At 44.3% G+C, this 22,187-nt stretch overlaps 1 protein-coding gene and 1 pseudogene across 4 annotated transcripts in view; both read left to right on the forward strand.

The window, feature by feature from the left end:
* Positions 1 to 22,187, forward strand: part of ELMO1 (engulfment and cell motility 1) — a 548,606-nt gene that overhangs the window by 493,166 nt on the left and 33,253 nt on the right. For all 4 annotated transcript variants that reach the window (XM_022583104.3, XM_089917010.1, XM_022583084.2 and 1 more), the window contains 2 exons: positions 11,592 to 11,755; positions 20,501 to 20,613. In XM_022583104.3, coding sequence (XP_022438812.1) covers positions 11,592 to 11,755; positions 20,501 to 20,613 — 277 coding nt within the window. The remainder of the gene's footprint in view (positions 1 to 11,591; positions 11,756 to 20,500; positions 20,614 to 22,187) is intronic.
* Positions 16,483 to 16,578, forward strand: LOC115801760 (U6 spliceosomal RNA; annotated as a pseudogene).

Consider the following 22,187-nt stretch of genomic DNA (forward strand, 5'->3'; position numbering starts at 1 on the left):
AAGCCAGACCTTGCCTTTCCCACCCCATATCCCCTGTGGTCTTGCCTGAGCAGTCTGCTTACGAAAAGTTTATTAAATCTCCCTTCCAGAGGGGCACATTGTCCCCTTTCGTTTGTCGCTATCTAACAGTTTATGCAAAGTATGCTGGGAGAGCCAAATGTGTGAGGCTTCAGGATTTACCTCCATGTGAGACAGTAGACAATGCATTTATTTCCTAATGGTGATTAATTTTAGAATAGTTTGGGGCTGATTTATGTGGTATTTTTTCTGTCCATTTTCCGTTTAGCTCATTCATTCACTCTGCGAATATTTTTGAAACTCATACTGGATGCTGGACACACAGAGATGAATTGGGTAAAATCCCACCGTCCACAGAGGTTGAGACACATGGGGGAAGCTCAACACATGAGCAGACGGTCACCGTTCACTGCTTTTCTTCACACCTTCCCCATGAATGAGTGAAGAAGGGCAGTGAATGGATCTCAGATTTGTTGGTAAACAGCCCATAATGTTTAAAGGGGTATCTGTGGATGCCATTTATCCATGAACAGACCTAGGAAATTGCTTATCATTTAGTACCGTGTATTTGGGCATCATCATTGTGGAACTTAAAAAAGAAAACTCCTTGCAGACTCAGTTACTTCTTCAATAAAATTCCTCCCCTGCTTTTGGGGAGCTCCTAGGAGAGGCAGTCCAGCCCCTACCCCCCACCATGGTCAGCCAGGGTACCGTGGAGCACAGCACCTCGGTAGCAACTCTAGTTTGGGAGACTGGCCCGTTGGGAAGGTCATTCTTTGTAACTTTCAGAAGATTTGCCTAAGTCTTTGCTTTCAACACTTGAGCTTGACAAAGTATGGCTAAGTTTGGTAGACGAGCATTAGAAAACCAGCAGTAGCAGAATTATTAAAAATTTGTAGCCATTTCCCCCCAAACCTACTGGAAGAGAGTAGTTCAACCCTCTCTGCCAGAAAACCAGCCCCGTTGGTTTCTGCCCTTCTCACCATTCATGGTCCCATATTTTGACTGACTAACTTGACATGTTGTTTATTCAAAGCTGTGGATTAAATGCCACCCACTAATATGATTGGTGTGGACTTTGCTTGCCTGAGGCCAGCATCCTCAGACACTGGTGAAAATAGCTTCTTGCTGTCCAACAGAGCCTTAGTTAGCTAACCTGCAAATCTAGCCTGATTGCTGTATTAATTTGACTCCCCATTTCAGTGGGGAAAGGAAGCTTGGTCACCGGACTGTCTGCCTCTTGATCTCTCTCCCCTCAAGGGCAGGATACAGAGGGAAGGCAGTGATCCCAAACCTCACCTTTTCTGTTTCCTCTTTTGAGCTGGCTTCCTGTGGTTGCTGAAGAAAGTGAGAAGGATGTTTCTTCCATATCCTTTGTTCTTCAACAAACCCAGCAGTAATTGATTTTAAGCCTAATTGCTGGTTGAAGGGTTTAGTTCTTTTACTGGCTATAAACATGCCTGAAACCTTAAATTAAAATGCCTTCTTGTGAGGAGGAGGGCAGCTCTTAGTGTCTTAGACTTTGGAATGTGAAGTCACCCAGATAGCATCTGCGCGGAATCACAGGTCAGGTATTGTATGATGAGTTATTTGGGGGGCTAATGGCAAAGCCCTCGGAGCTCTCAGTTTGGATTATGATCAGATTCTCAGGATGCTTGGAGCTGCCTAAGCATCACTACCCTCGCCATCTGATTCCTACTTTATTTGTAGCTAAAACCAGGGGACGTTCTCAGCAAGCAAACAGCAGTACCAAGCAGCTAGCTCCCTTTCTAACTGCTGTGCCATCTGTTTTGCTCTCCGGGTGAGTCTGAAAAGTCATCTTCTATACTCTCTCTAATAACAATCCTCCATCAGGTTCCCCAGGCCCGTCTGGACGCTGCTAACCACAGACTTGCCCGCTCAGGGTCGGCACTCGGGCTACTGCCCTGTATCCGGAAACACTGATGCTGATTGCTGCCCAGCAGATTGTGGGTTTACTGGGGAGACGGTGGCTGCCCTTGCTAAAGAAAGCCCTTAAGTGGCATCTGAGCCAGGTAGGCAGATGCTCTCATCACAGTGGCTGTGGCTGCCTCGGTGAGAAGCAGCCCACCGAGTGGAGGTGGCTTCTAAGAGCCCTACGCAACCATGCTCAGAGCAGACACTCTCTCCTGACCATCTCTGTGATTTCCCAGGTGAGAGCACTCATCTTGTCCCCACTGTAGCTGGTACCCGAAGGCCACCCCTTGGGGGAACTGAGGGCGTAACAAGCTGAGGCCTGGGCTTCTCATCTGTAAGTTACATTGACATTTCTGAGGGAAGGTCGCATGTCCCTTTCTCTTTTCCTAAGAATGGCAACCATCATAGCTCCTTCCTACCTTCTTATGCCTCCTTATTTAGACCAGTAGCCCTCAACCCCAGCTGCACATTAGTACCCGCTGGGCGGCTTTGTAGAGCATGACCAGTGTCTGGAACCCATTCCAGACCAGATGAATCAGAATCTCTGGGGGTGAGGCCAGGCAGAGGTACGTTTTACATTTTGTTGTAGACTGAGGGTTGGGAATTACCTGTTTTGAGGCTATTTCTTTCTTTTAATCATTTTTCGAGTCCATCAGTCATAAAGTAAACAGACATTTTGTCAATTACTATGTGATCAGATCATGCAGACTCTGGATATGCAAGAGTAACCAAGGACACAGCCCATGACATTATGGAACAGTCCTATGATGGGAGAATATGTGGTCCTACGTTGCCTTTAGGGGGAGGGCTGCAGGTCAGAAATGGATTTCTAGAACGGAAGAATGAGCAAGTGTTAGAAAGGAGGGCATTAGTCACAGGTGGAACGGAGAGCACAAATGAAGGCACGGGGTGACGCTCGAGGCACTGAGAGGACCTCAGTGCGGCTATAGGTCATGGGGTCTGAAGGGTGGTTCCAAGTAGGAGGCATCGGTTGGGGGGTGGGAGTGGAAGGTAACCACGAGGGCCCGTGTGGTCACACTAGAGGAGCTGGTCTTCACCTGCAGGCAGTGCTGAACCGAGCAAACGATGTGATCAGATTTGCATTTGGGAAATAATCTGGCCTCTGTGAGGAGGGGCTGGAAGGGGTAAAGTTGAAGTCAGAGGTTGTTGGGTAAACCTGAACAGGTAATGGGGCAGGGGTCCAGGGACGAGTCAGTGAGAATGACGTGAAGTAGAGGAAGGGACAGATATTCAAGAGGTGAATGAACATCACACCACTCCTGAAAACTATAATCCTCAGAGCAAAGTTTCCAACTTTCATGAACATTCAGGTTCCTAAGCCCAGGTAGTTCCGTTAGTTTGATCATTGCTACCTAGTTTTTCATCACTCACCAAAGACATAATGTAACCCAGAGCTGCATTACGGGCACAGTACAGATACGTGGCGTCCCGAGAACAGGCCTTGGCTGTAAGCAGCTTGCATTCCAGACTCTAACCTGGGAGAAGTGAAGCCAATGGACAGTCCCAGTCTACAGCGAGCCGTTCTTATTCTCAGCTCTTGGGTACAAATCTTGGCTTTGAACGTGATGCATCACAAGCCTAGTATTTGCTGGGCTTGGAAATACCATCTTAGGGAGGAACAGTCACGGTGACCTCGCTGTCCGCGTCACACACAATGCTGGCCTTTGGCCCAGAATTAGGTCATCATCCACCCCTCACAGGGATGCCCACAGGAGCTCAGACCTCAGAGGGCTGTTAAGACCCACTGGAGCAACAGAGACAAGGAGAAGTTAAATAGCTTGCTGATTCTTATGATTACTGCATGCCAGGATTAGATCACATCCTCTGTGAAGTGCAGAGGCACTTTTTGGCCTTTATTAATGAACAAACTATTTCAAATTCATCTGGTATAATTGAGGACATATGATGAAATCGAGGATGAGCTGGAGGTTGCACACCAGCTGAGCTGACCCTTTGTGATTTCAGAACGCTTTCTGTTCATTTACATTAAGCCGACCCCAAGGGGCCCCGGAGAGCCAGACCCGTCAGCAGGGGACTGCACTGGTCAAACCCCAGTGGGAGGTATGGCAGGAGGGTGCAAAGGTGGGCCAAAGCATCTTCCAGTCCCTGAAACCATTCAGGGGGAGAGTTGAGAACACTGTTTACAAAACCAACTCTTGGGCTTCCCTGGTGGCGCAGTGGTTGTGAGTCCGCCTGCCGATGCAGGGGACACGGGTTCGTGCCCCGGTCCGGGAAGATCCCGCATGCTGCGGAGCGGCTGGGCCCGTGAGCCATGGCCGCTGAGCCTGCGCGTCCGGAGCCTGTGCTCCACAGCGGGAGAGGCCACAACAGTGAGAGGCCCGCGTACCGCAAAAAAAAAAAAAAAAAAGAAGAAGAACATTCTTGGGAATAAAACTGATCCAGTCCTAAAGCCCAGCGATGAGAACTGTCCCCCATGAGTCATTTTAAAGCTGGACTGCGTTGGCATCTGTCTTCTCCAAGACAGCCTTTTCTCTCCATGAAGATAAATCCATTTAATGGGCACCATGGATTGGGGAAATTGCACTTTTTTGTAAGCGCTGACCCTCCTTTAGTGGTGTGCTGCTGTGGCTTCTTCAGAAACCCTCCGCTCAGCTTCAGATCAGCCCCTTCCGGCTCAGCTCTGGAAGGAAGCCCAGAATGACCTCTGGAACCCTACAACACCATCTCAAAGCCACAGATGTTATTCTTTAGGCTGTATAGAAGTATTCTTTGAAAACCCTGGTAACAGTCTTACAGTTCTGTTAAGGATGCATTTGTTTAATTCTACAGATGAAGGGTAGGAGCCTGAGAATCTTTGATATTGAACATATGCATCATTACAGTCTGGAAGATACTTGCTAAGTCCCGTGGGCCACAATACAAATAAGAAACGGTGCCTCCTCTCCAGGGATTTACAGTCTAGATGGGGTGAAAAGTACACCAATCACTAACTTAACTGCTTTACAGTGATATGACAAGAATTGCTACAGAGGCCATACTGAAGGCTCAGAAGTGGTGCTGGATGTCTGCTGAGATCAGAGGTTCTCTCACTTGAGGGTGTATCCGAATCACCCGGAACAGCTGTTGAAACACTGATTCCTAGGCGCACTCCTAGAGTTTCTCATTCAGTGCGTCTGGGGTGGGCCGAGAAGTTGAATTTCTAGCAAGTTCCCAGGTGATACAGATGTGGTCTGGGAATATTTTTGTAGGAGAAACCTCTGACATAATTTCATTATCAGAAGGTAAGAGAACTCACATTCGTTGTGATTCTAGTATGTTCCATTTAATGTATCAGGTACTTTGCATGTAATACCTTGAATAGATTTTTCAACAGCCCTGTGAACTCTGTGCTGTGCTTACATAGTAGCATGCGTGCTACTGTGTCAGGGCTTCCACTTTACATGAGCAAACTGAGGCTTGAGAAGGGGAGCTCATGTTTGCTAAATATCTACGATGTACCTTAAAGGGTGTTAGGCTTCATCTCATTAACAATAACCTGAAGAATCCCAAATGATTCGTTCTCCCAGTTTACAGATGATGCAAATGAGTCTGGGAGGGATTGAGTGTCTTGAGGAAGTCTGCAGCCTGGCTTCAAAATTGTGTGCACTGAGCTCTAAAGGCTGTGAAACTATCCTGAACCCAGTACCCAACTGTTTGCTGAAAACTACCAACGTGGGCTCCAAAAGCATATTTTCTTTAATACCTGAGTCATGCACTGCCTACCTTCTGCCTTTGTTCTTGCCAGTCCCTCTGCCTGGATTCCCCTTTCCTCTTCCTTCACCTCATAACTCCCGTTCATCCTTCAAGTCCCAGCAACAATTTTGTCTCAACCATGTAGGCTTGGCTGACATCCCTCCTTTCCCCAGCTGGACCAGGAATAAAGATTCCTTCGCATGTGTCCCAACCTATTTTCTATTATTGAATCCCATCATATCTCCCCAAATCCTCTGGTGATTTATCATTAGTAAGAGAAGAAACAATCCACGGTTTTCATCTTAACCACCAAAGCCATCCACCATCTGCCCAGCCTTACCTTGCAGCCCCACCTCATTCGTCCAACTAAACGAAACCACCAGCCACTCTCCCCCACCCAGAGCTGTACACTCCTCCTTCCGAGCCAAGGCTCATGCTGTTTCTCCCACCAAGACTGGCTCCTTCCCTGCACCTCTTTGTGTCCACATCTTGCTTCTCTTTAAGCCCCAGCCAAAGTCCCCATGCCGTACCCTCAGAGAGGGGCTGGCCCTCGAAAGGGGCTCCGTAAGTATTTGGGGGTTAAACACCCTGCCCTTGCTCCACTGTGACGTCACTTCCTCTCTTGGGGTAGGCAAGTACGCACATGTCTTTCACTCTCCCAGACCGGGAGTTCATTCAGCACAAGCGCTCACTCACAGGGCCTTGTACATTGTAGGTGCTCAAAAACACTTGTTGAATGAATGGATGAACGATGCTGGATAAAGGTGTGGCTCTAAAGGCAGGGTCAAAGGTGACGAGACCACAAGCATATGGAGGCTCAGGGGATCCGGAGCACATTTCAGTTAAGAACGATGAAACCAGAGCGCACACTTAGACCAACAGCATGCTCGCTTCTATTCAGGGATCCCCAGCCTTACACCCTTTAATCCGCTCTGAGGAGCCAAAAGGTTTTCTCCATTTGAAGTACAAGTGAGACCGCCCCCCCCCACCTCTTTTGTATTTAACGTGTGACATTATTACAGCAAACATGTGCTGGGAAAACTCCAGAAACACATGGCTCAGACCGCAGGTGCGGTTCGGGCCTTGATTAAATAATGTCAATACCAAATTCAGATTCTAAGAGTATGTTTTCTTTGAAAACACACTGTAGCAAAGCACGTCTTGTAATTAAGCAAAGCACACGTTGTAATGAAGAAGTTTTAAGTTCATGGATTTGCTGATACCTCTGCAGCGCCATCTGTGGGTTTTTCAAACAGTGATTAAAGGTCTGATAATTTCCAAAGAGGACAGAGTTAAGGATGGTGGTTGTGAGAGTCTTGATTTAAATCGCACGCATAGAGCATTAACAGAGACTTTACGCCATCAACTCTAATCCTTGTAGAAGCTACTTTGCAAAGGAATAGAAGACTAGTTGACCTGTCTGACTATTTTGTCCCTTCTTAAAAAAACAATGACATCTACTGTGGGGGTCACTGTGCTTGGCACACGGAGTGACCATAGAACAATGGTCAATGGCCAGTGCCAAGCAAAACTGTGAAGTAGGTAAAACCAGTCTTTGGCTGCTGTATTATGCTGTATACCTACCACTTGCATCCCTTTCCCTAGGACCAGGGCCCTCTAGACCTCGTCTCCCCTATCAACCTACTCTTAGGAAATGGGCTATATTTTCTTCAAATTGAACTGTAAATGATTGCTGGAGATTTAAAGGATTGTTCCACCTATGGATGCTTACATCTAGCAGGGATCGAAGTCTTAAGCTAGAGAAATGGAACTCTAACTGGATTTTAAGCATAAGATATAAGTAGGAGCTGCAAAGTTTCCCATACTTACATAGGGGATTATCATCATTTCCATGCAAAGGTACAACCATGAGCATATAAATGAATATGATTTTTTAAGTTATTTCTTATCAAAGCAGCTTTGTTGTTTCTATCCAGCTTCCTTCTCCTATTTTTTCTCCAATCTGGGCAACCTCAGCCCCATAAGCTGGTACTCCTGCATACTTCATCGCATGTATTTGTTGAGATCTTTGGTTGAAAGTGACAAGAATCCCATTCAAACCATTTTAAGAAAAGAAAAAGGCTTATGTAACCAAACCAGCAAATGTCAGGGTCGAACTGACTTTGTGGTTGAATATGGCGTCACCGTTAACACATTCTTTCACACACACACACACACTTTCTTCCGTCTGATTCTACTGGCATTGGTCTCATTATCTTCCACTTTCCCGAATATTAAGGGACAGTCTTACAGGTCTCAGTTTGAGGGGAAAAGAACATGCTTCAGCTATCCCTCAAGTCAAGTCAGGAAAGTCTGGGGAAGGACGCTGATTGGTCAGTTCATGTCACATGCCCACTTACTAGCATGATCGTTGTGTCTAGTCACATGTAGTCTGGTGACTGTCATCTCTGACACCCCTTAAGAAACACATGAAGAAGGGGAATCACCGGGCCCTCTGGGCTTCTGTCTTCTTATCTATAAAACAAGGGAAGTGGAGATAGCTCTAAAACTCTCTCAGCATTAACCTGATTCTATTTTAAAATCGCTTCTTCATTTTTGTCATTCAAATGGCTATATCTTTGTCTCTCTTACGTGTCTTACCTCCCACCAGAAGGTCAAATAACATTAGGAGATGACAGTTACCTCCTCGGCTCAACTCAGAGTTTCTCTAAATGAGGAAAGGGGCAGCTCCTGTGGTGCCCCTCACATGAAACTGCAAAGTGTTATAATTCAGACTGGACCAAATTTAGCCACCATTTACACTGCATGATATGGGATGGTAACAATCTCAAAATCTGTGAAGCATTCCAAATTTAGCATTTTGCCTGAGTAACTAAAGAAGCAGATCAGGTGGAAGGTCAACTGGAAATTTTCCTCTCTGCCGTTATGCTGGGGGCATGAAACAATGTTTATGTAACTGGTTCCAATTCAGATACAGCCCAGGTTCCAAGTGGCTAAGATGTGGTCATTTCCATATTATTTACCTATTTCCATACCACTGAACAGCCATTCTTTCTGCAAAATCCATGTGATGTCTTCTTCTCTGAAATACCTTCCCCCCCTGCCAGCAGTGTTCATCAGCCCACCTGCTCTGTCTCGTCCACACTCCTGCTGTCATATCTTTGTCCATCCTGGCTCTCTTATTAGACCCTTCGTTCACATTAAGGCAAGGGCCTTAATGTCCCTTATACTGTCCACCCAGCATAGACACATGGTAAGCACTCAGCAACATTTGCTGTACTGACGTCACAAATAATGCTTCTCGAGCAAATTTTTGTTAATAGCTTCTATCAATACAGTCTGATTTATAGTAAGCTAATAACCAGTTGAGTTATACTGAAGAGAGCAGCCCAGCCATGGCCCTAGAAACCCCCATGAGTCAGCGGTCTGGAAGACAGTTGCCTTCATGCCTTTTATATCACTGTTATCACCAGCAACCTCTTCTTCACAGGGCAAGCATGGCACGCAGGTCCTCTGAGAATAGTGGTGCCTACTGGATAAAGCAGATCCATAGTGGATGATACAGATCTGTTATCCTTCACTGTTTCGTCTGAAGTTTCCCGAGATTCCTGCCATTAGATTTATTTCTTGTGATAAAGTATTGCTTCCCAGATAGCCCCTATGAAAATGCAAATAGGTTACCTAGTAGAGGGTATTCTTACTGTGGACATGGATTCCTAAAGGTCAGAAGCATATAAGGAAAAATGAGGGTTGATATCACTTGAAAATAGATAGACCTGTTTGTCTCGCAGCCACCAATGGCTCATCTTACCCTTGGTTCAGCCATGTTCAGTTGACTAAAGGAAAATGCAGTTGACATGGGATTCCTGGTTGCACGAGGACACTGCAAGCAATGTGTATGCAGATGACTAAAGAGTGAGGATATCGGGCATCCCTGAGCTGAGGGGACTCATGGGCTTGTGGGTTCCCCGGGTGCTCAGGTTTTTCTGAAGGCATATTGGGTTTTGCTACCAAGGAGGACTGACTTTCTTGTTCAGCCTCCCGATGTCTCTAGACCCCAGCAGATCACTGGACAGGTCCTCACACGATAGGACAGCTATAGGAGAGACATACACTTGGAGAAAGCAACCTGCACCATCAGAGAGGGGGCAGCACCATTAAACAGAGCTCAGCAAGTGCAAGGAGCTGTCCCATGTTTGGAGGATATTTCAGCTGTCTAAAATGTCCCAAGGTAGTGAGATTCTTCCCATCACCTGGCCATCAGGCAGGTTTGAAAGTTCTGGATCGCCTCAGTCTTTTCCATGCTGTAAAACTGTTACTTCTATTACAATAACATTTCATGAAAGTGGCATTTTGGTGGGACTAGTCAGTGAACAATTACTGAAGTATCCACCATGCGTGAATTGTTGAATGAACAACTGATTAGAAGCCACAGGAGCATACTGAGATCACATTTATAGTGACAGGAGAGGTACCCCAGGGCTGTTCAACACCCAGTGTATGCTCTGAACACCGTACGGGTATCTTAGAATTCAACTAGATATCTGTGACCTTGGACAATTTCTCAATCCTTCTCAGTCTCCATTTTCTTAACCTTTTTAAAAAAATTTTTATCTTATATTGGAGTATAGTTGATTTACAGTGTTGTGTTGGTTTCAGGCATACAGCAAAGTGATATAGTTACGCATAGTCATATACCTATTCTTTTTCAGATCCTTTTCCCACAGAATACTGAGTCCATTTTTCTTATCTTTAAAATAGTGTTTAAAAACACCTACGCTACTGTATGGGAAAGAGGATTAAATGAGGTGGTGAACAGCAAAGTGCCTGGCACAGAACCTAGCACATAATTGAGGTGCATTTGTGATTTTTTTCTTATTTGTAAGTTGCAAACAACCCAAAAATGGTGGCATGGGGTGCAGTATAATACAGTGTTTACAGTCCTAAGTTCAAATCTCAGCTCACTCACCTACCGATCAGCTGTATGATTTTGAACTAGTTAACTTAAGGTTTCGAAGCTTCAGTTTCTTCATATGGAAATGTAAAAGGTGATAATATCTACCTCATGGATTTGAGTAGATTAAGAGGAGGAATATATATAAAGCATTTTCCTTAGTATCTGGCACATAGCAGGTACGTTATCAAGGGTAACAATTGTTGTTCTTATCTTTAATGTAAGATTAAAAAAAGAAGCAGCTAGATTACAGTCTCTTGGATGCCTCTGTGTGTTTTCTGGTCTTTTCCTGCTCTAGATATTCTGATGAAGATAAATCCACATTAATAGAGGCAATGGTTAATTGCCTCCTTGTGGGCTGGACCTGTTCTAAAGCAGAAAATTACCATATTCTTCTTTCTTGAGGTTTCCAATGGGATATATCTATTCTAATTCAGTAGACCTCTTTTTTTAGTGCCTGGCTCAAAGAGGCAATACCACATGCACATTTCCAAATACATCATTTGTATGAACACTCAGGCCTTAACTACATGGGGAAAGCAATCCAGGAGGGGGTGGGTGTGGGTATTATTTCACATTCACTTGAACCGGTGCCAACCAAACTTCCACAGTTAATTGTGTCTCAGCGATTTTCTCCTGGAAAAAAATAATGATTATGCAGACTTCTAGCTGTTGCTTGGACTTCTTTCGCTCTTGAATTTGCATTGTTTACAGTCACATAATATATCAAGCAAATGAATATGCATATATCCTCCCACCCCAAGTCTCCCGCAGTCCCCCCCATTTCATAGTTAGTCAATCCACCTCCTTCCTTGCGGTTCCAGCGGGACAGGAGAAAATAGAAGCTGCACATCATGGTGGTTGACTCTTTGGAAAAGCACTCTTGAAGTTAGGGCTGAGAGTGCAAACTAAAGGGATCAGTGGGTAGGGAACCGTTATCCGTGGAAGACTTTTCTGAATGGGTAAGTTCAATCCCCAGGAAAATTATGGTCTTCCTTTAATCTCACAGGTAATGCAGGTGGTGAAGGAGCAGGTTATGAGAGCTCTTACAACCAAGCCTAGCTCCCTGGACCAGTTCAAGAGCAAACTGCAGAACCTGAGCTACACCGAGATCCTGAAAATCCGCCAGTCTGAGAGGATGAACCAGGAAGACTTCCAGTCTCGCCCGATTTTGTAAGTTACCCCTGACCCCTACCTCTCAAAGGCTCTGACGCACCATTTCTAGAGTGAAAGCTTATCACGCAGCTGGGCTGTATTGTGAGCTGTTTATGGAAGGCCAACAAAAGAGCTCTACTCAGTTCCTGAAGTCTCAGCAACTCCTTGAGAAAAGCTGGGCAGGGGCGGGCTAGGAGGAGATGGGGACAGGTGCTGGCAGGAGGATCTAAACCAAGAAGTGACCCAGTTACTGACGAGTCCACCAAGAATTTGCAGCTGAAAAGTTTGAAACCTTCTGTAATACTTGGGACAACTTTGTTTTGCCCATGAAGCTATATTCTATGTAGGTACCCTTGAGTGGCAAGATGTTCTGCCCCAGCCAGAGTGAGACCTACCAGTAATTAAAGCAATATGAACATTGAAGTATCATGAGTAGGAGGGAGGGAGAGCCAGCTTGAGAGGAAGAGAGAGACCCACTTTCTCCCTGCCCCGTTGGCTCTGCTTTGAGTCAGAACGTCTCATATGGCTCTTGTGACTATCAACCCACAGGCCTAAGGTGGAGAATCAGGGGACCTCTTTTTTTTTTTTTTGTGGTACACGGGCCTCTCACTGCTGTGGCCTCTCCCATTGCAGAGCACAGGCTCCAGACACGCAGACTCAGTGGCCATGGCTCACGGGCCCGGCTGCTCCGTGGCATGTGGGATCTTCCCGGCCCGCGGCACGAACCCGTGTCCCCTGCATCGGCAGGCGGACTCTCAACCACTGCGCCACCAAGGAAGCCCCCTGGGGGGGGACCCCTTTTTATAGGACTTTGTATCAGATGCACTTGCAACGGTTGTGTAATTTCATGAATCTCCATCTTTAAGATGTTCTGAACCTTGAACATGAACACTGTTTTAGACTATTTTGTTTGCTTTATCTTTCTTAGTATTGGCCTCTTTATCTTCCCTTGTTCTTTTCTAAGAGCTAGGTCAGCGCTGTTACCTTTATCATTTATAAGGAAGGGAATAGGAAACAGGGCTGGGGGTAAAGGAAAGTGTTTGACATTTACTCTTATTGTTCCCTCGGAAGGCTGGACACAACTTCTTCTGAGCTTTCAATGAAGCCATCTTACATCATAGGTGTCATGAAGTTCATCTTAAACCTTTCTCTCTAATTCTTTTTCTTTCTTCCCCCTTTCTGTTTCTTGCTTTCATATATTTGACATGTTTAATGATTGGCAATTTGCAAACCACCTCCTCATGCTATTTCATTTCCTCACACCTGTGTGAGGTAGGCCAATCTCATTCCCATTCGAGGACCAGGATATAGTCTAGAGAAGGGAGGACCTTGTTGACAAGTGGACGAACCAGGACTTGAACTCCAGCCCACTGATCCCTTAGCTAATTCTTCATCTACCCTACCAGAGCTCCTTTGCCAAGTGCAAGACTAAGATGAAGTTTTAAAAAGTACACAGAATAAAACATAGCCAAGCTATAGTGTCTACTTTGTGTTTATTTTCAAGCCTTAAGAAGCACCATTAGAAGCTGCAGAGCAGAACTGCAGGCTTTAGTGGGGATGAAGTTAGGCAGCAGGGGAGGGGAAATGCTTCCTCAGGGTCTTCGGCTTGCATCTGCATTAAACTATACCCACACTGGTCAGCAGGCAGCTCTCATGAGAGGCAGAGCTGGGGTTTTGCTTTGGTCCTCAACTAGAAGGTAACAGCCCCATATACCAAGCAGAAAGAACTTTGAATAAATGACTCCTCCGAGATGCAGTTTCTTTCTTTTTGTAAATCTTTTTACTGAAGTATAGTTGATTTACAATGTTGTGTTAGTTTCACGTGTACAGCAAAGTGATTCAGTTTCAGATAGGTAGATAGATACTTTTTCAGATTCTTTTCCCTTATAGGTTACTACAGAATATTAAGTACAGTCCCCTGTGCTATACAGTAGGTCCTTGCTGGTTATCTGTTTCATACATAGCAGTGTTTATATGTTAATCCCAAACTCCTAATTTATCCCTCCCCTTCCCCCTTGGTAACCACAAGTTTGTTTTCTATGTCTGTGGGTCTATTTCTATTTTGTACATAAGTTCATTTATATCATTCTTTTTTTTTTAGATTCCATATATAAGTGATTTCATAAGATATTTGTCTTTCTCTGTTGGGCTAGCTTCACTTAGCATGATAACCTCTAGGTCCATCCATGTTGCTGCAAATGGTGTTTCATTTTGTTTACGGCTGAGTAGTATTCCATGGTATGTATATACCACATCTTCTTTATCCACTCCTCCGTTGATGGCATTTAGCCGTGTCCTGGCTGTTGTAAACAGTGTTGCAGTGAACACTGGGGTGCATGCATCTTTTCAAATTATGGTTTTCTCCGGATATATGCCCAGGAGTGGGATTGCAGGATTACATGGTAGCTCTATTTTTTAATTTTTTAGGGAACCTCCATGCTGTTCTCCGTAGTGGCTGCACCAATTTACATTCCCACTAACAGTGTAGGAGGGTTTCCTTTTCTCCACACCCTTTCCAGCACTTATTATTTGTAGATTTTTTGATGATGGCCATTCTGACCAATGTGAGGTGATACCTGATGCAGTTTCTGTCTTGCAAGGAGGGACAGTGGCGCCTTGCCCCATCCCAGGGCCTACAGTACTAAAATGTTGGATGTTTCAGCAGATGTGTGAACACAAGGAGATTTTATTGTGCTTTTGACAACAATTCTTAAAAGCTAAAGGGAGACTTGAGGGACCACTTCAGTTAAGGCCAAGTGATTCTAAAGTAATGTTTGACCGTGACTTTGATTCCAAGTAAGACTGTTAACTGCTTGTCAAGTATGAAAACTTTGCTCCTGCTTTGGCTTCTTAACTTTACTTCCCAAGGCTCTGCCTGTGACATTCTGAAGTCTCTTTTCCCTTTATTATAAGAAACTCTTACTTTAAACTTATTATTTAGAGAGAAGCAATGGAAATATTAAGGGAATCTCCTGTTATACGTAACTTTGGCATCACCACTCGGCCACAGGACTGAAAAGCACCACGGTCCACCGGAGCTCTGGGTATAGTTGCAGTAAAGTCACAAAGACTTGTCAGAGCTACAGCATTTCACGGGGGAGGCCATGAACCAGCCTGGTCATTATCCCAGAGCCCTTAAAACAGGCAGGAGAGTACCAGCCTCCAGCTTCTTCTCCAGCGATGCTCTGTCTGTTAGAATGATCTGCTAGACAGGAGCTCACCGTGGGGTTAGATGAAGTCCAAATGCTGTCACAGTGGCTTATAGGATAAGCCCAAGTCAAGAAAGAAAAGGCATAGACCATGTACGATAGTCTTCAGTCATTCATTTATTCATTCATTTAACAAATGTGTATTGAGTGACTCCTACCTGCCAGGCCCAGCCTGAGGTGCTGGGACAGGCAGAGAACCAGAGACACTTGGCTGTCCCTGTGCCAGACTTTAAAGCTGGGGTTTGGAAGGATTATCAGGGACTGTGCTCAGTGCCAGGTGGGAGGAAGCACAGGCGGGTGGGTTGTCACTAGAGCACACAGGAAACTCATCTAACCCAAGCTTGGGGGTTAGGATATTCAAATTTTAGAACTGAAAAGCATCTTTAAGGTCATCCCGTTCAAGCTTTTCATTTTGCAGACAGGGGCAGTGGCTTGGCTGGGGCTTGCCTGCTGGTGCGGAACCCCGCTGGCTGCCCTTTCCCCATCACCTGGCTGCTGCACGCAGCATGGAGGCAAATCTCAGCACCATGAAGATCCCTTGGGCATGTGTCTTGTTTTTATAAAATGTTTGTATTTCCTGAGAAGGAAAATGCAAACTCCAAGTGACCAAATATTTTGGGAGACTGTGTATTCAGTGGGTTGAAGAAACTCTTATTTCTTAGCTCTTGACTAATTATTTCAGAAGGAGGTATTTGTTATTTTCTACTTAGTGTGACTTTATGGGAAGGATAAGTCCATCCACACAATTAATCCGAGTTAATGGATGTAAAAAGTTTGAATAGTCCCAAAATAGGTCATTTACAATGATGCTGGGGGAAGGGGAGCTGCAGGGACAAACACCAGGGAAGCAGAGAAGCAAAATGTGGAAAATCCAGACCCAGGAGCTAACAGACCTAGGACCAGATTCCAAGGCCATTATTTGCAGATGTGGCTCTTTAGTCAAGTTCTGTCACCCATTCTAAACCTGTTTTTCTTACGTCTAAAAGTGAAGATGATAAAAGTGTCCACATCGTTGGGTTGTTAGGAGGACTCAATGAAATAGTGCATGAAAAGCCCTTAGCACATGCCCCGCACATAACATCCACTCAGAGAAATGGTCACCCTTATTATGAGCTGATAACCAGAATTTAACAAGTGTCACAGTGTCAATATGTAAATGGTAAAACTGACACTGTGAGTGTATTTGTTTATACCTCATCTTATCTCAGAATGTACAGTAAAAGTAGATGAGAAAGAAACAGTAAAAGCAAATAGAGCCAGAAATAAGGCTAGTGCCTATCCTGCAAACCTGCATCCTTGCTAAAGATTGGCCACAAGCTTTGCTCACGGCTCTCGTAGCTAAAGCCAGTGTTCAGTGCACTTGATAAACACTTATCAAGTACCTGCCACTTGCCAGGTACTGCTCTGTGTGTTGATAATTCAGCAGTGAAGAGAACAGATACAATTATCACCCTTGTAGTGATTATATTTAAATGGGGAGAAATAGATGATAAACATGGTAAATAAGATTGTAGCATGTTAAAAGAGGATACAGGAGTGCTCGCTTCAGCAGCACATATACTAAAATTGGAATAATACAGAGAAGATTAGAATGGCCCCTGTGCAAGGATGCGTGAAGTGTTCCATATTTTCAGTAGGTGCAAACCATGACATATAGAATGGCTGAACAACAAGGTCCTATTGTATAGCACGGGGAACTATGTTCAATATCCCATAATAAACCGTAATGGAAAAGAATATGAAAAAGAATATATACAATGGAATCACTTTAATGAACAGCATAAATTAACACAACATTGTAAATCAACTGTACATCAATAAAATAATTTTTTTTTCAAAAGTGGATACAGGAAATAAAAAGCAGAATAAGGGAAATGGAGAGTTTGTGATTTTAAATAAAGTGGCAAGAGTAGATCTCTCTAGTTGGCATGGTGACATTTGAGTAAAGATGTGTAAAGGACTAAGGGAGCAGGCTATGTGTGTATGTGGGAGAAACGATTTCCAGCAGAGAGGATCACCAGTGCAAAAGCCCTGAGGTCAGAGTAGGTCTGGGCACTCAGTTGGTAACAAGGCGGCAAGTGTGGTTGGAGCAGAACAAGCAATAGGAGGCGAGGCCAGAAAGGTAGCTAGGAGCCTGATTTTGTGGGACCTTGTTGGGGAATCACTGGCGCAGGGGACTGGTGTGCCCTGACTTGGGTTTTTAATGATCTCTCTTGCTGTTGTATGGCGAATAGACTCCAAGGAGGCAAGTTTGGAAGCAGAGAGGTCAGTGAGGAAGTTATTTCAATAATCCAAGCAAGAGGTGATGAGAAGTGATTAGAGTCTCTACCATAGATTATATAGATTTTGAAGATAAGAAGCAAAGGTATTTACCGATCAATTAGGTGAAGGGTATAAGAGAAGGATGAACTCAGATTTGGGGCCTGAACAACTAAAGGACAGAGTGAGTGGAGCAGGCTTGGACAAGGGGATCAAGAGTTTAGTTTTGCACCTGTCAAGTTTGAGGCGTCTGTGAGATATCCAAATAGACAGCTGGATTGATGGGTTTGGAGTTTGGCTGAGAGGTCTAGGTTACAATAGTAAATTTGGATGTAGTCAGCAGAAAGTTGGTGTTTAAAGTCATGAGTCTGAAATATGAAGACCAGAAAGAGGTGCAAGGAATGACCTTGGGGACCCTGTAGTAAGACAGAAACAGATCAATTTCTATGAAATAGGCACTGTTACTCAGCCCAGAGTCTCCCCAGAGCCCTTGTAGATCAGGGATTGGCAAACTAGCTCTTAGGCCAAAACTGACCCACTAGCCGTTTTAGTAAATAGAGCTTTATTGGAACACAGCCACGCTCCTTTGTTCGCATGCTGTCATCTGCTTTCACTCTACCATGGCAGAGCTGAGTAGTTGCTACGGAGTGTATGACCCACAAAGTCTGGAACATTTACCATCTGGCCTTTTACAGAAAAAGTTTGCCAACCTCTGTTCTAGATGAACACCAGATGGCAGCTCGGCAGGGCAGACCCCAGGTCCAGGAAGGAGTCTCACTAGTCTAGTGGTGCTGTCTGTCCTCTGCACATGGCACTGGCCTCATTGGGCCTGGACTTGGGATTCTCTTCAGGAAAAAGTGTTAGAATTTGAATTGCTCTTCACACACTCATTTATTCTCCCTCCTTTAATCTTCCTCCTTTTATTTATTTACAGGGCTTTTAGATAGAATTAGGGGAATATTTATCAAAGCAAAGCCAGTGAAGCCGTGACCTTGACCTCATTAGCCCCAACCTGAGAATTTCAAAACCCAATTTCAGCCCATGGTTATTACCTGGATTACCCTAGAGGTCATATCTCATTCACAGAGACACCATATAGGGATTGCATATGTTTTCCTAATATGAGTGAATTTGGTAACTACTGAGTCCATTTGCAGGGAAAGAAGAGGATATAACTTAGGGGGAAAAAAAAAATCTGTTCCATTTCCCACATCGCCTAATCATGTTTTGGAGTCCTTTGGGGTTCATAACAAGAAAAGGTAACTCTTGTAGCAGCAGATCCACTTATTCTGATAGTCTGTCTCCGAAGATGGTTCATAAATGGAGTGTGTCACGATGAGCACATCAGGGTCTTACACTAAAAATCATAAATCATCAAGTTCTTTCAGTTATTTCCTCCTTTTGGCCCTTGTCTCTGCATCTTCATCTCCATTTTAATAACTAAACTCTAGCCTAGTAAAACTATTATTTAAAGATACATCTCTAACCTAAGACTTGATGAAATTCAGATTCTCTCTCCCATGATTTCCCCGTCGCCCCAACTCGGAAGCCAGGAGTGGTGATTTATTGTTGTGAGCAGCTGCCCTGGCAATTCCCCACCTTCTCCATTCGGAGCAGGGTTCATCAAAGCTGCAATTTGCTGAGTCCATTCTACAAAAGCTGAACGCTGATAACAGATAGTTTTAGTGATCTGAAAGCCTGAGATGAGACCCTGTGAGACCCACACTGGAAAAGCAAATGCAAGTAAAGCAAATGCACCAAGCTGTACCTCTGGGGCTGAATCTTCACATTAGGCTTTATAAATAGTCAGTTGGAACAGTATCAAATGACAGGGCATTTGAGGCCATTTAAGGCCAAAATATGTATTAACAGCTTTCTAGAATACCTTGTTAGATGGCCAGATCCTTTTATATCACTTTTTATTCTTTTTTTTTTTTCTCATGGGTAAATAGATGCAGTTTGCACAAGAAGCACTTGAGTTTGTACCCCTATTCAGGGCTTCACCTCTGTAAACTCTTTCCCATCTGTGAGATGGGAATGATGAAATTAATACCAGTTCCCAAAAGTTGGCGCTTTTGTGGTGGGGAAGAGGGAAGGGGTGTTAAATGAGCTAAAATTGCATGGTACATACTACCTGGCTCATAGCACACACTTACCGAGTGTCCGTGCCTTCCGCACCTGGAAACAGAGCACCATGTGAAGACAGATTGCCTGCAATCCAGAGCAAGCCCAGAGTTAAGGCTGAAGCTCACAAAAATGTGAGCCTTGACTACAGTGTAATATGGACACCAGGAATATTTGGCTTGAGGAAAGAAGAGAATATCATCAAAGCAAATTCAGTAACACCTTGCATTCCTGCCCAATGCTTACAGCTAACTTACACTCACACTGTCTCCTTTGGGACAGAAAAGATTCTTATTCCCATTTTACAGATGAGGAAACTGAGACTTACAGGAGCTACCTGAAATGCCAGTCATGGGCAGAGCCTACTGAAGTCCTGTCCTTCTGAGTTTGGGTCAGTGCTTTCAACACTGCTCTGAGGGCTGGACTCTGGGTCTCTCTATACATCCTCAAGTAGAACAACTCTAGCTTTACTAGACTCAAGTGCTAGGGCACTACATAAAATTTCACATGATAAAAAGTCTCTGCTCTTGAAATAAAAGATTTAAAACCCATTGCACTCTCTTATCATATCTTTACAGCATAGTGCATCTAAACCTAAATTACATTGTATTACCCTGAGACAAGAGCCAAATAAGCCTTAATTTATCCTCTCATTATCCCAATCTCTGTGGGCTACAATCTGGGTCAATGTGTTGTTCCCAGTTGTAAGTGACAGAATCCAAAGCAAAATGTGGTCCTGTACTTTGCCCGATACTGTGTTTGCTGTGGAATAGTCATCGTGTGGTGGCAGATCACAGATGCAGTCTAGGAGTTTATCTGCTGTAGGGGGGCAGAACATGACCAGAGATTCATTGTCTCAGCAGAGCTGAGTGAATTTTCACATAAATTTATATCTGTGGCTTTGTAAAACAAGAGAAGAAATTTCTCGGGAGACCTTGGTCTAGAGAAACGTCACTGAAGTGATTGGTGCTCTTGTGGGTATCTGTAAATGTCAGAGAACCTCTTTCCACTGATGCTTAATAAATGATTCTCTAAAGCACCCACTTGGGAGTATCGGGTTGTTCACGAAAAGTTGCAGCTTGCACTCGCCTGCCCCATCTGCCCATGGTGCCCTTTCAGCCAAGTGCTGTTCTCAAGGCGCGTTGTGGAATATGTGTTTATCCTTTCACAGGGAACTAAAGGAGAAGATTCAGCCAGAAATCTTGGAGTTGATCAAACAACAACGCCTGAACCGCCTCGTGGAAGGGACCTGCTTTAGGAAACTCAACTGCCGGCGGAGGCAAGGTATTGTTTGGGGCCACTCCAGACCCAGCAAGGAAGAACAGTGGCCTGCCCCCTGGGGAGTCACATGGGCATGGGTGTTGGTTTAAGGGTAGGCTATGCAGCATTGTACTCAGGACAGGACTAGCAGTCCAGGTAAGTTCTGATTTCCCATGTATACCCAGGGAGAATCAAAATCTAGAATCACCAGGAGACCTGTGGAACTGAAGAGCCACCTGGGCCATTTCGTGCCTCAAGTCTGCCAGTAGTGGTTCAACAACAGCTGACGTTATTGAGAGCTTACCATTTGCCAGGCTCTCACTTTACCTATGTTAATGAATTTCATCTTCCCAGTAACCCTATGAAATAGCTACTGTGATTACGCCCACTTTACAGATAGGGAAACTAAGGCAGTGAGGTGCGAAGTAACTTGCTCAAAGTCACAGAAGAGCAGGGATTTATACTCCAGCAGCTCTATGGCTCTAACTTTTAATGATTCACTATGCTATCAGGAGAGCTGGCACCCACTGTTAGATTTGATCTTGAAATTTTCAGCATGGATGGCCCTTATTTTCAAATCCCTATACTGCTTCTCTTCCAAGTCAGAATTATTTTATTTGTAGATATAAGTAACAGTGAACCAAGGTGGGATAGAATCAATTTTCATAATCTTGCAAGACAAATTTCTGGACTGTCTCTATAAACTTTAATCCCAAAATATCCAGTTAAAATGGATGCCATTAGACTAGCTCCAATAGGTGGAAAGAATTTCCAGCTGTTTCTTAGCCAGGGAAGTAAAGTCCCTTGATTGCTTTCTTGACATACTGCTCATTGCAAAGTACTCATATCATACTGTCCTGGAAACAAATAGTCAGAAAATAAAATTGGAAGATAAGATTTGGGGAACAGTCAGGAACAAGCATAAGCATTAGCAACTGTACCAAGAACAAACATCAGTTATGGCCCCAGAGAAACCCTGGCAGATACTTTTGAAACCTGATGGATGCCCTGCTCAGACACAGACCTCGCCCACTAATGACAAACATCACTTCGTGTTTATGCTGAGCCCATCCTCCCGGCCATTTACTTTTAATGGCTTTGCGCTGAATATTGAGTAAATTCAACGTATTTCGAATGTAAGCATTAAAAATCATATTAAGGAATGTCCAAAGGCAGAACTTCCTTGACGAATGAAAATGCTGGTTATTCCCAGAGGATAAGAAACCATGACAATGGGTATATACCCAGTAGTGGGATTGCTGGGTCATATGGTAGTTCTATTTGTAGTTTTTTAAGGAACCTCCATACTCTTCTCCATAGTGGCTGTACCAATTCACCTTCCCACCAGCAGTGCAAGAAAACCATAATTCAAAAAGAGTCATGTACCAAAATGTTCACTGCAGCACTATTTACAATAGCCAGGACATGGAAGCAACCTAAGTGTCCATCGAGAGATGAATGGATAAAGGAGATGTGGCACATATATACAATGGAATATTACTCAGCCATAAAAAGAAATGAAATTGAGTTATTTGTAGTGAGGTGGATGGACCTAGAGTCTGTCATACAGAGTGACGTAAGTCAGAAAGAGAAAGACA

Source organism: Delphinapterus leucas, chromosome 9, assembly GCF_059928025.1.
Source record: "Delphinapterus leucas isolate spDelLeu-1000000601 "Yukka" chromosome 9, BTC_Dleu_Yukka2, whole genome shotgun sequence".
Lineage (NCBI taxonomy): Eukaryota > Metazoa > Chordata > Mammalia > Artiodactyla > Monodontidae > Delphinapterus > Delphinapterus leucas.